At 37.0% G+C, this 21,590-nt stretch overlaps 1 protein-coding gene across 1 annotated transcript in view; it reads left to right on the forward strand.

Moving 5' to 3' along the window:
* fbrsl1 (fibrosin-like 1) overlaps positions 1-21,590 on the forward strand; it is a 579,938-nt gene that overhangs the window by 131,634 nt on the left and 426,714 nt on the right. The window contains 2 exon segments of the mRNA XM_056457467.1: positions 12,652-12,822; positions 12,824-12,850. Of these exon segments, the coding sequence (XP_056313442.1) occupies positions 12,652-12,822; positions 12,824-12,850 (198 nt within the window).

Genomic DNA, 21,590 nt, shown 5'->3' on the forward strand with positions numbered 1-21,590 from the left:
TAGTAGCATATTTCCTTCTGAATATACTGTAAACATATCTACTGCTTATAGACGTTTTCTTCAGGAAATCAGTATGTAAAGAACAGCCGGAGGAATTCTGGAGGTGTAAGACTTTCGAGAGATTCTTGCACTCGATTTTAAGTAACAGTCAGTGTGTGCGCGTGTGTTTTCTTTCAACATTCATTCACTATTCATTTCTTTCTCTCGCTATCTTTTTCTCCTGGAGAGCTGAGGAAGCGAAGATCAGTAGCTGACGGCTGCATGGAGAAGAAAAAACTAGTGGAATTGCTGAAATGCGAATTGCAGTTGACATGCTGTTTCTCCCTTGCGCCGAGCACAGGAAGTGTCAGATGCGCGTGTAGGTGTTCTGATGAAGCCATGTTGACTTACAGAATCAAAGATGTCTTGTGTGACACCACAGACGTTCTGCTGTGATGTCTTTATGCCGCATTAGCCGAAATATCTGCTCTGACTTGACTGAACTCTTCGGGAATAAATTAGGGATGTGATGGAGGGCTCTTGTAGTTGTTTTGACAGCTTCTTGAGGACGTGTGTGGCAGCAGAACCGATAAATTGCAGAGTCGAGATGCTGTAAAGTACCAGTCGTGTGATTTATTGCTTGTATCAAAAAATACTTTGAGCAGTTTTCCTTCAAGCGGAGCATTTCTGAACGTTGGCTTTCATTATCTGGGCTTAAGTCAGGGCTGTTATGATTATGTTAAGTTCACAATACCACAGACATGCAATTAAAGAAAATTCAAGAAACCCTTGAGTACTTTTTTTGAGATTTTAACAGATTTGTGCATGTCATTTAAGGCAAGGCAAGTTTATTTATATTGCACATTTCATACACAGTGGTAATTCAGAGTGCTTTACATGAACAGGAATAAAAGAGACAAGTATAAGAAAATAAAAACTAATATGATTAAAAACAAATAAAAAACGATTATATGTGTTAAAACAGGTTATAAAACTATTAAAAAGAAAAGAAAGACACAATAGTGCGATCTGTTGGACGTAGCACAGTGCTCATTCAGTAAAGGCACAGCTAAACAGATGTGTTTTCAGTCTTGATTTGAACGTGCCTAAATGTTGGAGCACATTCGATCATTTCTGGAAGCTGATTCCAGAAGCGAGGGGCGTAGTAGCTGAAAGCTGATTCACCTTGCTTTGACTGAACTCTTGGAATTTCTAGTTTATATGATCCTAAAAATCTGAGTGATCTGTTAGGTCTGTATTCAGTGAGCATATCTGTAATGTAAGGAGGTCATAGGCCATTTAGTGATTTATAGACCAGTAATAATACTTTAAAATCTATTCAGAATGTAACTGGGAGCCAGTGTAAAGACCTGAGGACAGGTGTGATGTGCTCTGATTTCCTGGTTCTGGTCAGAATTCTGGCCGCAGCGTTCTGGATGAGCTGTAACTGTCTGACTGTCTTTTTGGGAAGGCCAGTGAGGAGTCCACTACAGTAATCCACCCTGCTGCTGATAAAAGCATGAACAAGTTTCTCTAAGTCTTCACTGGAAACAAAGCTTCTAATTCTTGCAATGTTTTTGAAATGATAGTATGCTGATTTACTAACTGCTTTGATATGACTATTGAAACTCAGATCTGACTCCAGAGTTACACCAAGATTCTTGACCTTATTTTTTGTTGTTTGACCCTTAAAGCCAAGGTACGCATTCACCTTGAGAACCTCATCTCTGTCCCCAAATGCAATCACTTCAGTTTTCTCTTTGTTTAACTGAAGAAAGTTTTGGCACATCCAGTTGTTAATTTCATCAATGCATTGGCAGAGGCTGTCAATGGGGCTGTAGTCGTTAGGCAGTAAGGCTAAGTAGATCTGAGTGTCATCAGCATAGCTGTGGTAGGAGATTTGGTTATTTCTCATTATTTGGCTCAGAGGGAGCACATAAAGGTTGAACAGGAGAGGTGCCAGAATCGAGCCTTGTGGGACTCCATATGTCATGGGTGTCCACCTTGACCTATGGTCACCTATACTGACATAGTAACCTCTCCCCTGAAGGTAAGATCTGAACTATTTGAGGACCATCCTAGACAGCCCAATCCAGTTTTCCAGCCTATCCAGAAGTATGCTGTGATCGACAGTGTCAAATGTGGCACTGAGATCGAGCAGTACCAGCACTGTTAGTTTGCCTGAATCTGTATTTAGGCGTATATCATTGATTATCTTTATAAGGGTGCTCTCTGTACTGTGATGTGGTCTGAAACCAGATTGAAAATTGTCTAAACACCCCTTGAAGTTTAAGAACTTGTTAACCTGGTTAAAAACAACTTTTTCAATGATTTTGCCAATGAAAGGGAGATTTGAGATTGGCCTGTAGTTGCTCAATAGGGTGTTATCCAGGTTGCTCTTCTTCAAGAGGGGTTTAACAACTGCAGTTTTAAGTGAGTTTGGAAAAATCCCTGAGAGAAGTGAAGCATTTACCACTTTCAGAAGAACAGGTAAACACCGTTTTGAAGAATGTTGTGGGGAGCGTGTCTAGACTGCAGAATGATGTTTTCATAATTTGCACGATCTCTTCCAAGATTTTACCATTAATTGCCATGAAATCAGACATAATGTCTGATTTCTTAAGTTGGGGTTGAGCTTGTCTGACTTGAACACAATTTGGCTGATTGGATGAGCTGATTGCCTTTCTGATAATATTGATCTTGTCTGTAAAGAAATGAACGTACTCATTACATTTGCTTTCAGAGAGTAGCTCACTGGAAATCCTACTGGTGATTTAAGACAATGTTAGCACCTGTCAGCTTTAATTATGGAGAAAACTGGATAATTTTGAGCTTTTGTCAGCTAATTTCATGTTCCAGGTTTAAAAACATTATTGGGGGGGTATTAAAATTGGTGATGTAGTGTTCATTTGCTAGTGGAGTGATGTCACGTCGGTTTCTCATTATTATTATTCACTGAGTTTTCTCATCTAATGAGAAGACCCTATTTCTTAATTATTCATGACTGCACATGCATTCCTATCAGGGTGCGAACTACGGGGGAGCTAGGTAGAATTTGGGGGTTGAGGGGGGGTCTCAAAAATATTGACAATGTTTTATTTTGATGTACGGTTTCAGTATTGTGTAATGTGATTGTGTATTATTATGTGTAAAAGTGCAAAAATATAATTCGTTCATGCATGATAGCGATTTACACCTCCCTTAAAAAAAAGATAACTACACATGATATTCTTGTCATGAACATCAAGGTGTGGGGGTACTGAGGAGCAAAATTCCAGAAGAACTCAGTCATGGAGAAACTCTCGTATAAATTGATAGATACAATTAACATAAAACACTTCTCGAAACAAAATTAAACTCTTCTATCATAAACCGAAAAAAAATCAAGATTTGAGAGGAAAATAATGCTGCGAGTAGAGGGAGATCATTCTTCATTATCATCGTGATCACCTCAATGTAAACTAATTTCACTGGCATACATTTCTACTGTTATATATGGGGGGAAGGGGCTGCTGTAAATATTTGGCTGGAACGTAGAATCACATTTAAACTAAGTTCGGTGGTGTAACAAAAATATTTAGTAGTGCATAAATTGTAGCTCAGTGGCCCTTTAAATGACAACTGGGCTATGATTTAACTTATGCACTGCTGGTGCAACCGGCCCCTGCTCTACTGCAAACAGGAATAGTGAGCAGGAGGTGTCTGTTAGGTTGTAATACCTATTCTAAAACCCTTTCCCAATCTTTATGAATGAAATGCCTACTGTACTACATCCATTCAGCCATATGGTAGAAAAAGCAAGCCACGCCCACTGTTTGCTCATTTAAAATTTAATTTCTCTGGGAACCGCGTCACATTAAGAAAAGAATAAGGGCTTTAAGCACAGTTGTGTGGCAAAAGTGTGTGAAATATAGCTAGCCTCTAATGGTAAAAATTCATTTATTCTAATTTTTATAATCACATTTCTTAAAATCCCGTTAGTGATGATCTCTCCCTCATTAGCCCTGAGTGAGGAGCAGCCACTATGCAGCTGCAATGCCCATAGATGTTTGTAGCTCCACCCTCTTTTTAAAAGAGGGCGTGGAACACAATCTCATTTGAATTTAAAGCAACAGTCACCAAAATGGCACAGTTTGGATCAAAGCCTGAAAGGGCCAGTTTCAAAGAGTTGTAAAAACCTATTAGTTGGGCACAGGGCTTGACATTAACTTTTTTGATCACAAGCCACTGTGGCTAGTAGTTTTCCAACATTACTAGCCACTCGCCATTTTCAATAGCCACAATTTTATTGTTGGGAAAATATACTTTATACAAATAAATATGACTTTGACATGCTAAAATTAATTGATTTACATTTTGTGTTATCTCCACAAGCCTCCTCATTCATTTCACTTTTTGTGTGTCGTGTATGAGCTTGCTCAATAATCATGAGCAAATGGGTCATGGTTTTATAATATTATAATTAGTTTTTATTTCACATAATTTTCAGAGCTCAAAAGGGATTTACCATTTATCTTTATGACCACACCAAACATAAACAATTAATTATTTATGGCCACAAATTTTAAATGTCAAAACAAGCAAAATCTAGTTGTATACTATACTTTTTATTTAACAAAACATATGCACAGTAATCTGTCCTGGCTAAAGGTCCCAGATCACCAGTTAACTACACATAAATGGGGAGTTAATCTCCCATTAAAGCAATGTTATAGGAAAAAAATATAATTAAACCATATTAACGCAAAAGATCAAAGCAGGTAAAAAACATACCATGTGAAAATGAAAGGATGATCACACACACACACACACACACACACACACACACACACACACACACACACACACACACACGGGTAATGTTAGACCCATAAATAATCTGTTTAAAGAATGGTTAAAGCGAAAGCAACTGGCGCTGCTTACAATAAGTCAACTCTGGAAACCTTGAAAGCAGCAAGACTGTGGGTGCATGCTCATTACTTTTTATCTAGTCTATTTGAAAGAGAACCAATCACATCAGTTGTGTTTCGAGACAGTTGCTTCATGAAAGGAAACGGGAGCGCGCATCACCTCAGCTGTTTAGCACGAGTGATTATCCTCTCATTCGGTATTCACCTGCTTTGCTTGCGCGAAGTTGCGAACACAATTATTTTTGTCACTCGTGTTGTTTCTTAATTCTAAAATCGCCTTTGCATGCATATTGGACCAACCTTATTGCTGAACCCTGCTTTTAAGAATTATTATCTGGGAAAATTATTTTCAACCAACCAAAGTGGATAGTGGGAGTGTACGTCTGTTATGTAAAGCCCTGGTAGGGCATTTTTTGCTAAAACTTCACATACACACTCTAGGGACATCAGAGACTTATTTTACATCATGTAAAAGGGCATAATAGGTCCCCATGAATGAATAAAATAAAAAAATAAAATGCAATAAAATAAAAATTTTATTCAATTAAATTACAGTTGAAGTGAAAATTATTTGCCCCCCTTTGGGGTTTTTTTTTTTGACTTTTTTGAAATATTTCCCAAATGATGTTTAACAGAGCAATGACATTTTCACAGTATGTCTGATAATGTTTTTTCTTCTGGAGAAAGTCTTATTTGTTTAATTTCGGCTAGAATAAAAGCAGTTTTTAATTTTTTAAAAGCCGTTTTAAGGTCGAAATGATTAGGCATTTTAAGATATATATTTTTTTCCGATAGTCTACAGAACACCATCGTTATACAATAACTTGCCTAATTACCCTAACCTGCCTAGTTAACCTAATTTACCTAGTTAAGCCTTTAAATGTCACTTTAAGCTGTATAGAAGTGTCTAGTAAAATATTATTTACTGTCATCATGGCAAAGATAAAATAAATCAGTTATTAGAAATGAGTTATTAAAACTATTATGTTTAGTAATGTGTTGAAAAAAATCTCTCCGTTAAACAGAAATTGGGGAAAAAATAAACAGGGCAAATAATTCTGACTTCAACTGTACATTACATTAAACTGACTTAAATTAAATGAACCATTTGATAATTAATCATTATTATAAATTAACTATTATTTTATAACAAATTAAACTAAATTAATTATGAATAGAATTAGACTCATATACTCAGGCCTAATGAATACCACTGGTTGTTTGAATGTTTTCCTCTTCAGAGGAATTAGGATAGTACTTTTATTCAGCAAGTCTAATGCTTCCATGCTTTTAATTCATCGTTAGGAGCCACAGGGTGTTCATTTTGTTTGGCTTGCATGTCTTTCTTTGACTTTTTAAAACGCCAGTAGCTGTTTACTTGCATTTTATGAATCACCAAAGACCACAGTTTCAGCTAAAAATACGCTTTAATATTCTGCTGAATAAAAAAAGATACCCACATCTGGGATGACCTGAGGGCAAGTAAATTAATAGCAAATTTTCATTTTTAGGTGAACTATCCCTTTAAGCCACCACCACCATATTCTAAAATCAGCTAATACTGCGGTTGAAAGACCCGTACACACATTCAGTCTATCGTTGTCTTCTCTTTTATTCAGAGGAAGCCACTGTGTCATTTGATCAATATTTAATCTGTTTCACGTCTCCTGCTGTGGCTGCTAAATGGCAGATCAGGTTAACTCCTCGCAACTATTGATATCTATTCTTTTAGACCGACTTCATTATTCTAGTCTCTTTTTTAAATACCATAGTTTGTGTTGTGCAATTTCATACTCAATTCTTTTGTAGAGTAAATCCCTGCTAATTTCATAGATACACTTTATGGATTGCATTCTCATGCGCATACAATAATATAGCATTTTGTTTGCTGTTTATGTTCTGTCACATTTAGTAATTGACAAAGTGTAGCTCTTCATAGTTTGAGTCAGCTCAGTAACCGCAGACTTCCTGCCGTGGTGAGGTCATGTTGCCAGATATTCCTATAGAAGTTCTGGTTGCCAGATTTAAGGACATGCTTTTTGACCAGATGCAGGTGGTTTAGATGAGAATGGTGAAATGGAATGAACTCTCCTTTTCCCCCTGCCATCAAATCTTTGTGTGTGTGTTTGTGTACGTGTGTGCGCGTGTGCATGTGTGCGTGTTTGTGTGTGTGTGTGTGTGTGTGTGTGTGTGTGCGTGTGTGTGTGTGTGTGTGTGTGTGTTTACTCTCTGAGGCTTTGTGGTCTCTTCTAATTTACTCCACATGACCCAGCATTTGCCAGCGATTCGAAATACCAAAATCTTTCCAGATGCTGTAAGGTTTTCTGTAGTTCTGTTGTTGGGTTTTCACCCCTGTCCTTCTTTGTTTTTTAAATAAATAGTGTGTAAATAAATAGCAAAGTGGGATTTCCTAAATGAAGCATATTATTTACGTCATTTGAACTGTGATTTTATGCATTCATTCATTAATTGTCCTTTGCCCTAGTCCCTTATTTATCAGGGGTCACCTCAGTGGAATGAACTGCCAATTTAGCTTACCCAATTCATGTATACTGCATGTCTTTGGACTGTAGGGGAAACCAGAGCACCCTGAGGAAACCCATGTGAACGTGAGGAGAACATGCAAACTCCACACAGAAATGTCAACTGGCCCAGTTGGGACCAGTGACCTTCTTGCTGTGAGGCAACAGTGCTAACCACTGAGCCACCATGCTGCCCTGATTTTATACAATGTTCTTAAAAAAGCAGGATTGTAACAATATGATAAGTCATTGTTTGGGGTAGGGGTGTATTAAACGCTTATTTTTGTTTAACTTACTGTATGGAAAGAAAAATACAAGATGTAATACTCTCATATGACTTGATTAGGCATGCCATCTCACCTTTAACTTAATGCAAACGTCTGATCAGCCAATCATATAAAAGCAGCTCAATGCATTTAGGCAGGTATTCATTGTCTACACCGGAGTCTCCAACCTTATTTCATGTACAAGCTACTTTTTAGAGAGCTATTCTTGTCATGGTCAACGAATCGTTCAAATTGGTTAAATATAATTTTTTTAAAGAACCAAAAATACCAAGTTAACAGTTTACCACTGATGTGATATTTAAAACTTAATATAAATTGGAGTGGGTGGGCAACTGACTGGATGAAATGTATTGTTTGCAATCATGTCATGAGCTAGTAACTAGGGAGTGATGTATTGGGACTCCTGGACTAGACAATCTGCTGAGGTGTACTAGTAAGTTTGTTGGGACACGTTTTTCTTTAGTTCCAGTTGGTCATTATTTGAACACCACAGCCTACATGACCATATTGTTATTTTTTGACCGTGCCATAAAGTGTTATCAAAGCTGAAATTATTTCAAACTGGTTTCTTAAATGTGACAATAAGTTCACTTTACTCAAATGGCCTTCTCAGTCTCCAAATCTCAATCCATTAGAGCACATTTGAGAAGTGATGAAATGGGAGATTCATACAGCTGGTAAATCTGCACACCTTGGTGATGCTATCATGTCAATATAGACTAAAATCTTTGAGGAATATTCCCAAAAACTCATTGAATCTATGCCACAAAACATTAGGGCTGGTCTGACAGCAAAAAGTGGCCCAAATAGAGTGCTAACCATGTGTACTTTTTAGTTTTAAATGGCCAGTAAAGCCTGGTGCACACTAGGACATTTATCATTCTTATGATAATGACATATTTATCATTCTTATGACTTATTTTTACTGGTGATGAGCCAAGTGAATGTGCAAAGTCACTCCCTGATTTTAGATGACGTATAATGAAAAACAGAAATACTCCAGTACAGTGGATGTGTGCAGTGGTTCTGCACAACTTTACACTAGCGACTAATGTTGCACAGAAGAACCTTCACACTTTTTCCTTGGTTGTTTCTCACCTCGAGAACACCAAACACGTCCTGTGAGAAATGAGATGATGTGTTCTACCTGATGATCACATGACTTTCACACATTTGTAACATAAAATTATTTAAACATTACAGCATTCATACAATGATTTATTGTTTTTTTCCCCTTTTTAATACATTTGACATGCCTTAAAATGATACTTTGCGCAATACAAATAAAATTTCAGAAAATAAACAACCTTTAATCTGTCTAAGAATTTCATGCGAATGTTTACTTTCACCATCTCATTTAGAGAAACTCCTGAAATTAATAATAAATAGGTCTATAAAATGCTTTTCGCTTCCTTTATTAAACCGGAATGAGTTCTGGGACTCTAGGGTGAGTACTGCGCTCAAGTCTGCCTTCAATGCATCCTCGATATCAAGAATCTATCCAAGTTCTTTCACGCGTACTCCGTTCTTGCGGTCTTGAGTATTGGATCTGAAGTTTGGGGATTGGTGATGACATTACATGTGAACACAAGTGTAATACAGCTCAAACTCACTCGTTCACACAGAGAAAGAGGCAGGAAAATGCCGATCATTCAGTAGAGCGCTTCAATAAGAAAGATCCTCCATCCAGATCAGTTCAGTCATCAGTTGTTAGGCAGAATGGCTAATCTGCACAGAAAAAGTTACACATAACAGAGCACACCCACAAGAGAGTGAGCCTGAACCCCTCCCGTTCATAATTCTGTAAACGAGCACACTCTGATAGAATAGTTGTAACATTTTGCTGATAACAAGTACCAAGGAGGTAACTTCTCGGTTATGAGTCACACAAAGCCACAGCTGTTATGGAGCAAGGTTATATGAGGTTAAGTACACAAAGTAATATGAGGATAAACACATCAGCATAAGTTGTAATTAATCGAAAACAGAAATCAACTATTAATGCAAAGATTAGGCTATGCATAGGACAAAGTTAAAATCATCAAAAATTCCTTTAGCACTCATACTTTTATACCCCCGCTCCTCCATGGGACTCGAGACATGTGACGCACACAGGTGACCCTCATCAGTACTCGTATCACCGGTCTCACTCTATTTACATGACTTCAATGACTACAAAGACGTAAGATCACCTAAGAACGCATATTGCAAACAGCCCTTGTGTATTTATCACTTAAGCTTTTTCGCCTTAGTTTAACATCCTTCATTACTCCACACAAACACCACTTCAAATATTTGGGAAGATTTACAAGTCGCGAAAGAAATGAAGTGAAAAGAAACCCATCATTGATCCTATTTGATCTCCAATTTCCTTGTGCTTGGCTGGACCATTTTATGTTTGAGTGACTCTAAGTTGTGTTTTACTGTATCTTCAGCAGTTCAAGGCACTTGTATAAAACGGCCAATTTCATAGGTTTTTAATGTGGCACATAAAAATTTTATAGAAATGTCACTTTTATGCCTGGCTCTTTGTTTAAGTATGAGCTGTTAAATGTCTATTATAATTGCCCCAGTGTGCATAAGACTTAGGTGTATATTTACAGGTTAAAGTTGACAGTTTTGCTGTTTTACAGTGTACTGTATACAGTGTCATCAAACATGCCCTAAGCCTTCCTATTTCAGGCTTCATGTCCTCTGGATGTCCTAAGTCTGATTGGTCATCAGTGAAGGGGACTGTAAAAGCCTGATTGAATTGCATGTTCCCTGTGGGTATTAACCTACAGAGACTGAGATAAGGACGAAGCGCAAGCATGTTCTGGTTTTTATGTTTATCATCTTACTGTTTAGATTTGGCTATGTTTTATGAACTGATCTACTGTAATTTCAGTCATTGCTGATGTTTCATTATGCGTATGTATTTTGGATATTTTAGAATGTCTTGCTCGTATTACTCTGAATTTTACCGTAGAGTTCACTGATTTCTTTCTAAATGTTGCAGTCTATTTTAAGTTGGTGAAAGCAGATCTTTTTTTCATGTGGATTAAATCCATGTGCTTGTCAAACTGTGAGTAGCTGCACTTAATTTGAACAGGCAAGATCATGTTTACCAGCAGTACAGTACGTGTGTTGCCGTTTGTTTTGTTTTTGACTTTTGCTTGTAATCACATACAGCTTGAGTAGAAACAGAGGATGATATCAGACTTGCTGGAGTACACTATTATTGTCATGAAGAAACACAAAACAGAACTACTAACAGGCTACTTTAGCTTTTTACTTTTCCTCTTTTCTTTCCATTTCCTTCTGTCATCATGTTTTTCCTCTTAATCATTCTCCATTCATTTCTTTTGCTTTTTCTCTTTCCAATTTCCTTGCCTTTCCATTTCTTTCATTTCCTTTATTTTTTCTTCTATTTTCTCTTCCTCTTCCTTGCCATTATTTCTTCCCTTCCCTTCCTTTTCTTTTTTCCTTTATTTTGCTTTAATTTCCTTTCTTTTCCATTTTCTCATCTTCTTTGCCATGATTTTTTCTTTATTTCCTTCCCTTTCCTTCCCTTTCCTTTCCTTTCCTTTCCTTTCCTTTCCTTTCCTTTCCTTCCTTTCCTCTCCTTTTCTTTCCTTTCCTTTCCTATAATTTCATTTCCTTTCCTTTCCTATAATTTCCCCTTCTTTTAATTTCCTTTTCCATTTTTTCTTCTCTTCTTGCGTTCTTTCTTCTTTCTTTCTTTCTTCTTTCTTTCTTTCTTCTTTCTTTCTTTCTTTCTTTTTCTTTCTTTCTTTCTTTCTTTCTTTCTTCTGTCCTCTTCCTTTTCATTATTTACCTTACCTTTCCTTTCCTTTATTTTCTATCCCTCTCCCTTCCCACCCATCCATTCACTTCCCTTTCCCTACCTTCTCTTCCCTTCCTTTCCTGTATTTTCCTTTATTTTCCATTTTCTCTTCCTCTTCCTTCCCTTCCCTTTCATCCCCTTACTTTTCTTACCTTCCCTTTCCTTACTTTCCTGTATTTCCCTTTAATTTTCTATCTTTTCCATTTTCCATTTTTATTCACCTTCTTTTTCATTATTTTGCTTTTCATTTAATTCCATTCCCTTTCCTTTAATTTCCTTTCCTTTAATTTTCTTTCCCTTCCTTTTCCATTTTCTCTTCCTCTTTCTTGTCATCATTTCTTTCTTTTCTTTCCTTTCCTTTCCTTTCTTGTATATTCCTTTAATTTCCTTTCTTTTCCGTTTTTTTTCCTCTTCTTTGCCATAATTTTCCTATCCTTTCCAATCCTTTTCTATCCTTTCCTATCCTTTCATTTTTTTCCTTTCCTTTCCTTTCCTTTTCATTTTCTATCCCTCTCCATTTCCTTCCCTTCCCTTCTCTTCTTTTTCTGTCTTTTCCTTTAATTTCCTTTATTTTCCATTTTCTCTTCCTCTTCCTTGCTATTGTTTTCCTTTTTTTCTTTTACTTTCCTTTCCTTTCTTTCCTTCTCTTTAATTTTCTTTCTTTTCTATTTTCACTTCCTTGCCATTATTTCTTTCTGTCCTTTCCTTTACTTTGCTTCCCTTCCTTTTCCCTTTCCTGTATTTTATTTTAATTTCCTTTATTTTACATTTTCTCTTCCTCTATTCCCTTTCCTTTCATTTTCCTTTCCTTTAATTTATTTTCTTTTCTATTTTCTCATCCTTTCCTTGGCATTATTTTCCTTTTATTTTCCCTTCCTTAATTTTCATGCTTTTCTTTTTCTTATTGTCTGCTCATTTATTTTTTTCTTATTTTTGCTCTTTACTTTTTACTCGCTTCTTAATTTCTTCATGCTTCTGTTTCTTGCCTTTTTTACCTGTCTTTGCCTTTCTGCCTCCTCTCAAATTCATTCTCTTTAAAGATATTTGATGTTGTTTTGCAGTAGCTAGGCTGATATCATTACTTTAATTACCTCTAACCTTTCTCTTGTCTTGTCTTCCACTTTCAGAACAAGAACATTTCCGTTAAACTGGAAAAGAAGAAATGGGAGGAGATTGTGGTAAAACAGCAGAAAGAGGCCAAGGAGAGCATGACTCCTGACATAGACGACACCGACTTTGCCAATCTGGCCACCAGCATGGCCCGAGAGCACGATCGGGTGAAAGATCGACTGCTGAAGAAACACGTACTCCAAGAAGAACAAACGAGTGAGTCTGTCATCCATTTCTGCAGGTTAAATGATAGCTTGATGGACAGGAGCAGCGGAGCATGAAAGCCGCGTGATCTTATACCTGTTCCTGAGTGTTGACGGCTTTGACTGCTGTTGACCAGATTAATGTGGCCTTCGACAGTCATTACTGAATGCCTGCTGTTTCTGCGAGGGCCCGGTGAGGTGTGTGCATATGAATGTGACAGCAGTACATCAGCGGCTGACAGATTACTGGGCTAGAGCTGTGGTTAAGCCACACAGCATGCTGTTAATGACGAGAAGAACAAATATAACCAGCTCTCGCTTCCTGTGGTCATTTTCTCTCTCCATTGTATTTGCTTATTTGTAGCCTTCCTTGAAAGCGATAGTACAAACTTGTCTGTCTGTCTGTCTGTCTGTCTGTCTGTCTTTCTTTCTTTCTATTGTTCTATCTATCATTCTATCTGTCCATCCATCCATCCATCCATCCATTTATGTCTTTAATAATTTACTTATCTATCTATCTATCTATCTATCTATCTATCTATCTATCTATCTATCTATCTATCTATCTATCTATCTATCTATCTATCTATCTATCTATCTATCTATCTATCTATCTATCTATCTATCTATCTATCTATCTATCTATCCATCTATCGTTCTATCTATTGTTCTATCGTTCTATCTATCGTTCTATCTATCATTCTATCTGTCCATCCGTCCGTCCATCCAATCCATTCCATCCATCGTTCTATCTATCGTATCTATCTATTGATCTGTCTGGCTGTCTGTCCATCCGTCTGTCTGTCTGTCTGTCTGTCTATCCATCCATCCATCCATCCATCCATCCATCCATCCATCCATCCATCCATCCATCATTTATGTCTTTAATAATTTACTTATCCATCCATCCATCCATTTATGTCTTTAATAATTTACTTATCCATCCATCCATCCATTTATGTCTTTAATAATTTACTTATCCATCCATCCATCCATCCATCCATCCATCCATCCATCCATCCATCCATCCATCCATCCATCCATCCATCCATCCATTTATGTCTTTAATAATTTACTTATCTATCTATCTATCTATCTATCTATCTATCTATCTATCTATCTATCTATCTATCTATCTATCTATCTATCTATCTATCTATCTGTCGTCTGTCTGTCTGTCTGTCTGTCTGTCTGTCTGTCTGTCTGTCTGTCTGTCTGTCTGTCTGTCTGTCTGTCTGTCTGTCTGTCTGTCTGTCTGTCTGGCTATCTATCTATCTATCTATCTATCTATCTATCTATCTATCTATCTATCTATCTATCTATCTATCTATCTATCTATCTATCCATCTATCGTTCTATCTATTGTTCTATCGTTCTATCTATCGTTCTATCTATCATTCTATCTGTCCATCCGTCCGTCCATCCATCCATCGTTCTATCTATCGTATCTTTCTATTGATCTGTTTGGCTGTCTGTCCATCCGTCTGTCTGTCTGTCCATCAATTCATTAATTGTCCGTCCATCCATCCGTCCGTCCGTCCGTCCGTCCGTCCATCTATCCATCCATCCATCCATCATCCATATCTTCATATCTATCTATCATCATTCAACGTTTCTACTAGTCTGTCTGCCCATCTACTCTACTATCATCTATCAGTTTGTCTGTCTTACAAAATGCCTGTCACAAACTTTCTAAAAGTGCAGTTATAATGTTTCTTCAGTTCAGTGCCATAACTTAAAGCCATGATCTCCTTTCCCCACTTCATTGTCTGTCCGCTGTCTCTCACGCTGAGTTTTCTAAGAGGACAGCTTTCTGACACCATGAGGAGAGATGGAATATTATCAGGCCTGAGTTAAAGTCAAACGGACAGACAGAGCCACGCTTCATCATGTGTCTGTCACTTGCCTCCTCCCAGTGGCATCTGATTACCCTCCCCTGAAGACTTCTCCATCTCTGTAGACCAATGCATATAAAGCAGCCTCTCTCCAGATGCGATCTCTCTCTGATCACGGGCCTTTGTGCATTCGCTCACTCGCACTGGCAGCGGGTTTAAATGCAGGGTGTTCTAGCCCGCGTGGGCGTCTATCAGACTCTTATACACCCGCTGGCAGCTCCGTTTTCCTCTCTGATCAGAAATAATGGGGAAAAAAGAAAACCACTTTCATATCGCTGTAATTGCAGAGCGGAAGGCTCTCCACAAAGCAGCCATCTGGACGGGGAGAGACATGTGAATGCGCATGGGCCGCTGTTGTGTGTGTTGTGTTGCGCGTGTGTTTATATTTCCTAGCTGGAGAGATGCGGAGGGGACACACACAGCATGTCTCTGATCAGCGTGTCGGGGCTTTTGATGCACAGCTCGGCTTGATTTTTGCCTCTGAACAGCTCGTGATCACATTAAAGGCAGATTCATCAAAGCATTTAAGCGTTAACTTTTTTTCACTCACGCAACTCATTATGAGTGAGTGGAGCGTGTTCAGTAATTCAGCTAGTCATATGCTCACTTTTTTCAGTTAGTCATATGCTTGTTTTTTTCAGTACTGCATGTAAACCACACTGTGCTACAGGACCTGATTGAGGCACTGCTACTGTGACACTGACAACAACATTCTCTGCTAATCAAGCCACTGTTGACTATGAAAATCGGTTTCACAAAATGAAATTACTTATAAGTTTATTTTGATATCTATCTATTATTATCTATCTTTCTGTCTGTCTGTCTGTCTGTCTGTCTGTCTTCTGTCTGTGTCTGTCTGTCTACCTATCTATCTATCTATCTATCTATCTATCTATCTATCTATCTATCTATCTATCTATCTATCTATCTATCTATCTATCGATCTATCTATCTATCTATCTATCTATCTATCTATCTATCTATCTATCTATCTATCTATCTAGCAGCTTAACATAGAAGTTCTAGCAAATTGAAACTGCGTCAGTCCAGTTTTCAGAGTTGAAGTTCAGTTTAGTTCAGTTCAGTGTGGTTTACAGTTTTTCTCAGTGGCTTTGGTGCGTTTCACACAACACTATTTACATTTGCACAACAGTTAATGCATTTCTCAAAAGAATTAGTCATTTGTGCACATCATAGTAGCAGTTTCTCATTTCTTCCAACAAATTGCAAATGCTTTTGGACATTCGTCAATTGCTTTCATACAACTCTCTGCTGTTTTATAACTTTATCATTTGCTTATGTCATGTCAGTCAAAATAACTAAACTTGTGAATGCTGAATAGTCATTCCATATAAAATCTGTAAAAGCAGGTTTTATAAATATTTTAAATATTTTTTTTTCCTCAAAATGTCTTTTAAATTGAACAATTTTATCAATGATTTACAGACCTGTCTATGTTGTAGGTTCATTTCCAATATGTACTGCAATATTGTTTACAGTTGTGCAGAGCTCTACCCAAAAGAAGTTTATGTTTGCTGTAAATAAGGGTGTATTTATTCTTTTGCACAATGCTGTGAATAAATTAGAATTGCATAGAGCTTATGCAAAGAGGTAAAAAGGTGTGAAACATACATATTCAGTGTCTAGTACTCAGATACCTCACTAAATGCAGTGATGTCTAACTTTACTGTAGTTTTCAAATGACTGTGCAAATAGTATATAGTGCTGTCTTCAGCATTTTCAGGACGTGTCACCAAAATCTGACTTTTTTGCTTTGGAAAAAATGTACAGAGTAAACTGTCATAATTGAAAACATGACAAAGCCCATTTGACTATCTTGTTCATAAACAATGATGTCAGGACTTTTCACTCTTGATGACTCTGACACTTTCATTGACATCAATACTTGCTTTTGAGGAATGAGCTATTCATTTTGAGCAAGTGTCACGCTTTTGCAGGTTATCAACTTTGTTTGCAGTTTGTACTAATTGTTTTGAGAAATTCATTAACTGTTGTGCAAATGTAAATAGTTTTGTGAGAAATGCCCAAAGCCACTGAGAAAACTGTAAATTTTACAGCTGAAAATCCAAACATTAAAGAGCAAATCCATCAATGTGCAGCCCCCACAAGTCCCTTGTATGTCTGTTTGTCTTTTCTTTCTGTCCGTCTAACTACTGTTCTATGGATTAAAGATCTGTAGTGTGTCATATCTAATGAATTTTCTGTCTTCAATATACTCAAACTTACACTTGTTGTCATGTGATTGGCTGATTAGATATTTGCATTTTTATAAGTTAATTGTAGCATTATATATATATATATATATATATATATATATATATATATATATATATATATATATATATATATATATATATATATATATATATATATATATAATTTTTTTTTTTTTTTTTAATTTTTATCTTTGCCTCTTTATATATCTGTATATAATATAAAAAAATCAGACATGGACAGTCCAAAATTCCTTCTGTATGAGGAATTACTTTCTTCTGCCATTCATTCACATCTGCAGCTGATGTCAGAACAGCAAAAATCTCTCACTAATTCATTAACGTCAGTTTAGAGCTAGTATTTAAATGATTCTCTAGCGTAATGTCTAAAGTGATGACAAAACAGGTGATTTTGCTCACATTTTAAGATGATAAGGTTGAACGGCATGCAATGCCATCAGTCTACAGAGATCTCCCAGTATCTCTCTGTTGCAAACGGAAGATCACAATAATTAACCCCGAAAAGGCCAAAGCAAACTAGCAAAAAGCAAACACTTCCAGATTACTATGGTATAAATCCAGTCACTACACATACAAGAGAGAGAGGAGATCAACTTAGAAAGACACTTACCTGTTTAATAATGAGTTGATCAGCTTGTAGTTAGAAATGACGCCTGAGTTATCTCCTATAAGGACTTATTTTGTGGTTTCTGTCGCCATCTTGTGGCCGAATGTCAACCGTCTTTGCTCTGCTCAGTATGACAGGCTGATGGATGCCGACATGCTGTATCTCCGAAATTATAAACATTTAAAATAAGCAATATCCTTATAAATAAACTGCATAGCTGCAATCTAAACAACTACATTCTCACCTAAAAAAAGCCTCAAAAGTACATTATGTTGTCCAACAGCTGCAATATTTGTCAAACTGTAGTGAGTTTATTGATCTGCTGTCACTCTATGTGGACGGAGTAATACAGAGGGGTGAAGAGGCTGAAAGAGTGCTGTTATTGCAAAATATCACACAGATATCAGCCAATCAGATTCGAAACAAGACAGAATTGTTATTGGAACTGTTGTTTTCCAGGCCAAATTCATTAGTTTACCAATTTGAAAGCAATATCTGATTTTCAACTGTTTATTTTTGAGTCCTTTTTCATTAATCGTAACTCTTTTTTTTTTTTTTTGTTTCAAGTTATTTCGCTGACCACTGTATTTTTTCTTTCTTCAGTGGAAGGCTACCAACAGTTTTGTCCATGTATATAGATTATTTAGAACAATGATCATTTCTACCCATGCAGCTGGGTGCACATTTATGAATCAACAACAAAAACAAACATCTGCTGATTTTATTCAGTCTCTAAAGTCAGTATTAGCACAGTCTTAATTGTGCCATGCAGGCAAACAGTAGTTTAGTAATTCGGACATAATCTGTGCTTGCACTGTAATGAGACTGGATTTCAGGTCATTAGTGAATAAGCTGCACATTGTTCACTCTTAAATAGAAGTGTTGAGTTATCTTAATGAAAGCATGTTTCAGTGAAAGTATTTTTGTCCCCAGTGTATTGATTTGCATTTGTGTAAAGCTTTCTCCAAACTATAGAGAAACACAGCAGCAGTCCTACTTAAACAATATGCGCTTAAAAGATCCTTGACTTGCTGCACATTACCATAAGAAGAACATCACGTACCAAAGTACACACAGAAGTCAAGCTTAACCTTGAATCTGAACGCACTGAAATGTTCTTTTTTTATATATGTATATTTTGTACCAGGTTGATTAGATCTCTCTCTTGGATTGCTTACTCAAGGCATTTCTTGCCTTTTAAGCTGAAATTGGTTTAACATCGCGCGGCCCACTGTACAGTTTATGCCCTACAGAATGCGACGTGCTCTTCAAACGCTCACTTTGTCTAATAGCAGCTGAGAGACTGAAAGGGCGAGCTGTAATTTCACCCAGACTCAGATGTCGGACGATAGGGGATTTGCCCAGCGCAGCACTTGCAAGGTTGCGAATTAGCCGGCAGTCTTTATTCAATGGCCAGGAACTATGACGGATCGAGTCTGGAAAGGAGAAGTCTGCATATTTGAAGCGGTGCACATTTCTCAGTCTGATAGGAGATGATTTCTTACAGTTATGCAACAACAAAACGAGAAACGCAGAGGACAGAAGTGTGAAAAAAGAAAAAAAGTTTTCATTTTATCGCTCTAGTCAAGAGGTTAAAGTTGGCATGTTAAAAGCACCATCACTCGGTTGTAATGCTGACAGCTTTACACTTGGTTTCCTTTAACACTTTGATGTGCTGTTTGTTGGTTATTCTGAGCTGAGACCTTGCGATTCTAGACGTGTCTTAGAAAGTGAAAAGCTACATTAATAGTTTAACAGAGCAACTTAACCAGTGTTGTAGATGTAGAAGTTTAGTTTATACTCTAGGATGTGGGCTGGATAGTGTTTAAAGCTGGAATGTGGAACTGTTGGTCTTTAGCCAGAGGAAGTTCCATCAGAGGTGATTTACACTGCAGACAGTGTGAGGAGGAGGTGATGGAGCTCTTGTAAGTTTTTGAATGGAAAAGACTATAGCACTTAAAGCTCCTGTGAAGTGCTTTGAAATGTGCATCTTTTATTCAATGTTTGACGTAATCTCAAGCGAAATGTAATCTCGAAGCGAAATCTCCGTCTCAGTGTGGATGGGGGAAACGGAGGCATGGCTGCAGACATTCGCCTCTCTGATTGGGATGTTTTCCCCAATATTAAGTAGCCTACACACAGTTCAGTCTTGCATCCTCTCCTTGTAAGTTCAGACTTCGCAAGTTTGATATGAAAAACAAACTACCGATGACACGTCGGGTAAAAATTCAAAGGGAAACATATACTTTATAACCTCACTCACATCACCCTGGCTACGTTGTTTTACTTTCTTAACAATAAAATTAAAACATGATATAAGGAACTGCCTATTTTCATTTTGATATTAGCAACTTAACAGACACCAGAAATGTTGAGGCATATTTATTGAGTGTCATCTTAACTGTATGCATATTTATAACAAAACGGAGCCAATAACAGAACTGCCTCCTTTCATTTTCATTGAAAATACGAAGCATACCCTCACTTTTGCTGAATATCAGTTTTAAAAATCAATATTGACCATTATTAAAGTATAACGTACAATAAACTTATACAATATAGGAAATAAAGGCAAGCAATCATTTAATATGTATGTACATGGTTACATTATTAACTTATCTTTGCGCTCAGCCAAAACACGTTACCTGAGAACAAGTAATAGATTCAAAAGACCGGGGATTATGTCGTTAGATATAGACAACAGGATGAATTAAATATCACGTTTAACAAATATAGTAAGATTAGATCCAGCGGTAGATCCATGATGAACAGTCCGACGAGCATAGCTCTCATCTGTGTAGATATGCTGCAGTGCATGCCAGAGTGTGCTGCAGTGCATGTGTGGTCACGTGATGTGCGTTTTCAGTGGTCTAGTGTAAACGGAGAGTTGTTCAGAAACGCTGGATGAAACGCTAGTGTGGATGCGGATCGTTTTTCATTCTAAAACGCCGTTTAGTGTTGCTCCTCCCCTTAAAAAAAAACAACAACAGCCAGTAGTGTTTTGTTTTATCACCGTCCTGCCACTGACAGTGGTTGAGCTCAAGCACATCAATGTGAAGCGTCTTGAAGGGGGCAGGGCATGTCAGATGCTAAAAAGGATTTGATTGGTCACGATTTGATTAGAAACCGAAGTATGAGGTGATGTAAATAAATCCGTTTAGGCGGAAGTGACAAACTACAAGCCTTACATGTTTATATTAGTTTTATATTTTATACGCACAAATTTTTTCACTGTTTTGGTGCGCACTAGGTTATAGATATCCTAAAAACTAACAAAACTGATACTAACATCTAAAATTTGGGAACTTCATTGACAATAGATATGTTTCCATCCAAATATGCTAATTTAATTTGTGCGCAGAACTGGAATATCACATTAAAGATTTGTGAATAATACAGCGTTTCCATCCAATGGGTCAAAGAGAGCAAAATCGTCACTTTTACTGATTAACTGTATTAACTGGATTAGCTGGCAGCAAATGTCAAGAGGAAAAAGTGTAATTTGCTGTGCTAGGAGAAGCCGCTTGAGTCCTTTTCTTTTATAATAAATTACTATAGTTCTATCGTTCTAAATAAATTATGAAATTAAAAGACGATGCTGACATGCAGGGGCGGATTTAGTGATTTTGGGGACATAAGCAATAACAGCCAAGGGGCCCAAAAGTTCTAAAATGCACCTTTTGTACTTAAATTTTTCATTATTATTTTGTTTTTCTTCTATCATTCGATCTCGTTTTCTACATTTTATCTTAATGCAAAATAATAATAACATGTAAGCACCTTGTAAAACTTTTGAACCGATTTGTTTTCTTAGTATGAATTCACAACTAAACATAATAAATGAACGTTTTGGTTTTTAAAACTAAATCTTTACTGATTTGACTCCTGGACTGGTCCATGATTGAAGGTAGAGGACACATTTGCACAGATGTAATAAATACGTTCAAATCTAAAAAAAAAAAATGTAGACCCTCACCGTACAAAATATGATAGAAA

Source organism: Danio aesculapii, chromosome 5 (genome assembly GCF_903798145.1).
Source record: "Danio aesculapii chromosome 5, fDanAes4.1, whole genome shotgun sequence".
Lineage (NCBI taxonomy): Eukaryota > Metazoa > Chordata > Actinopteri > Cypriniformes > Danionidae > Danio > Danio aesculapii.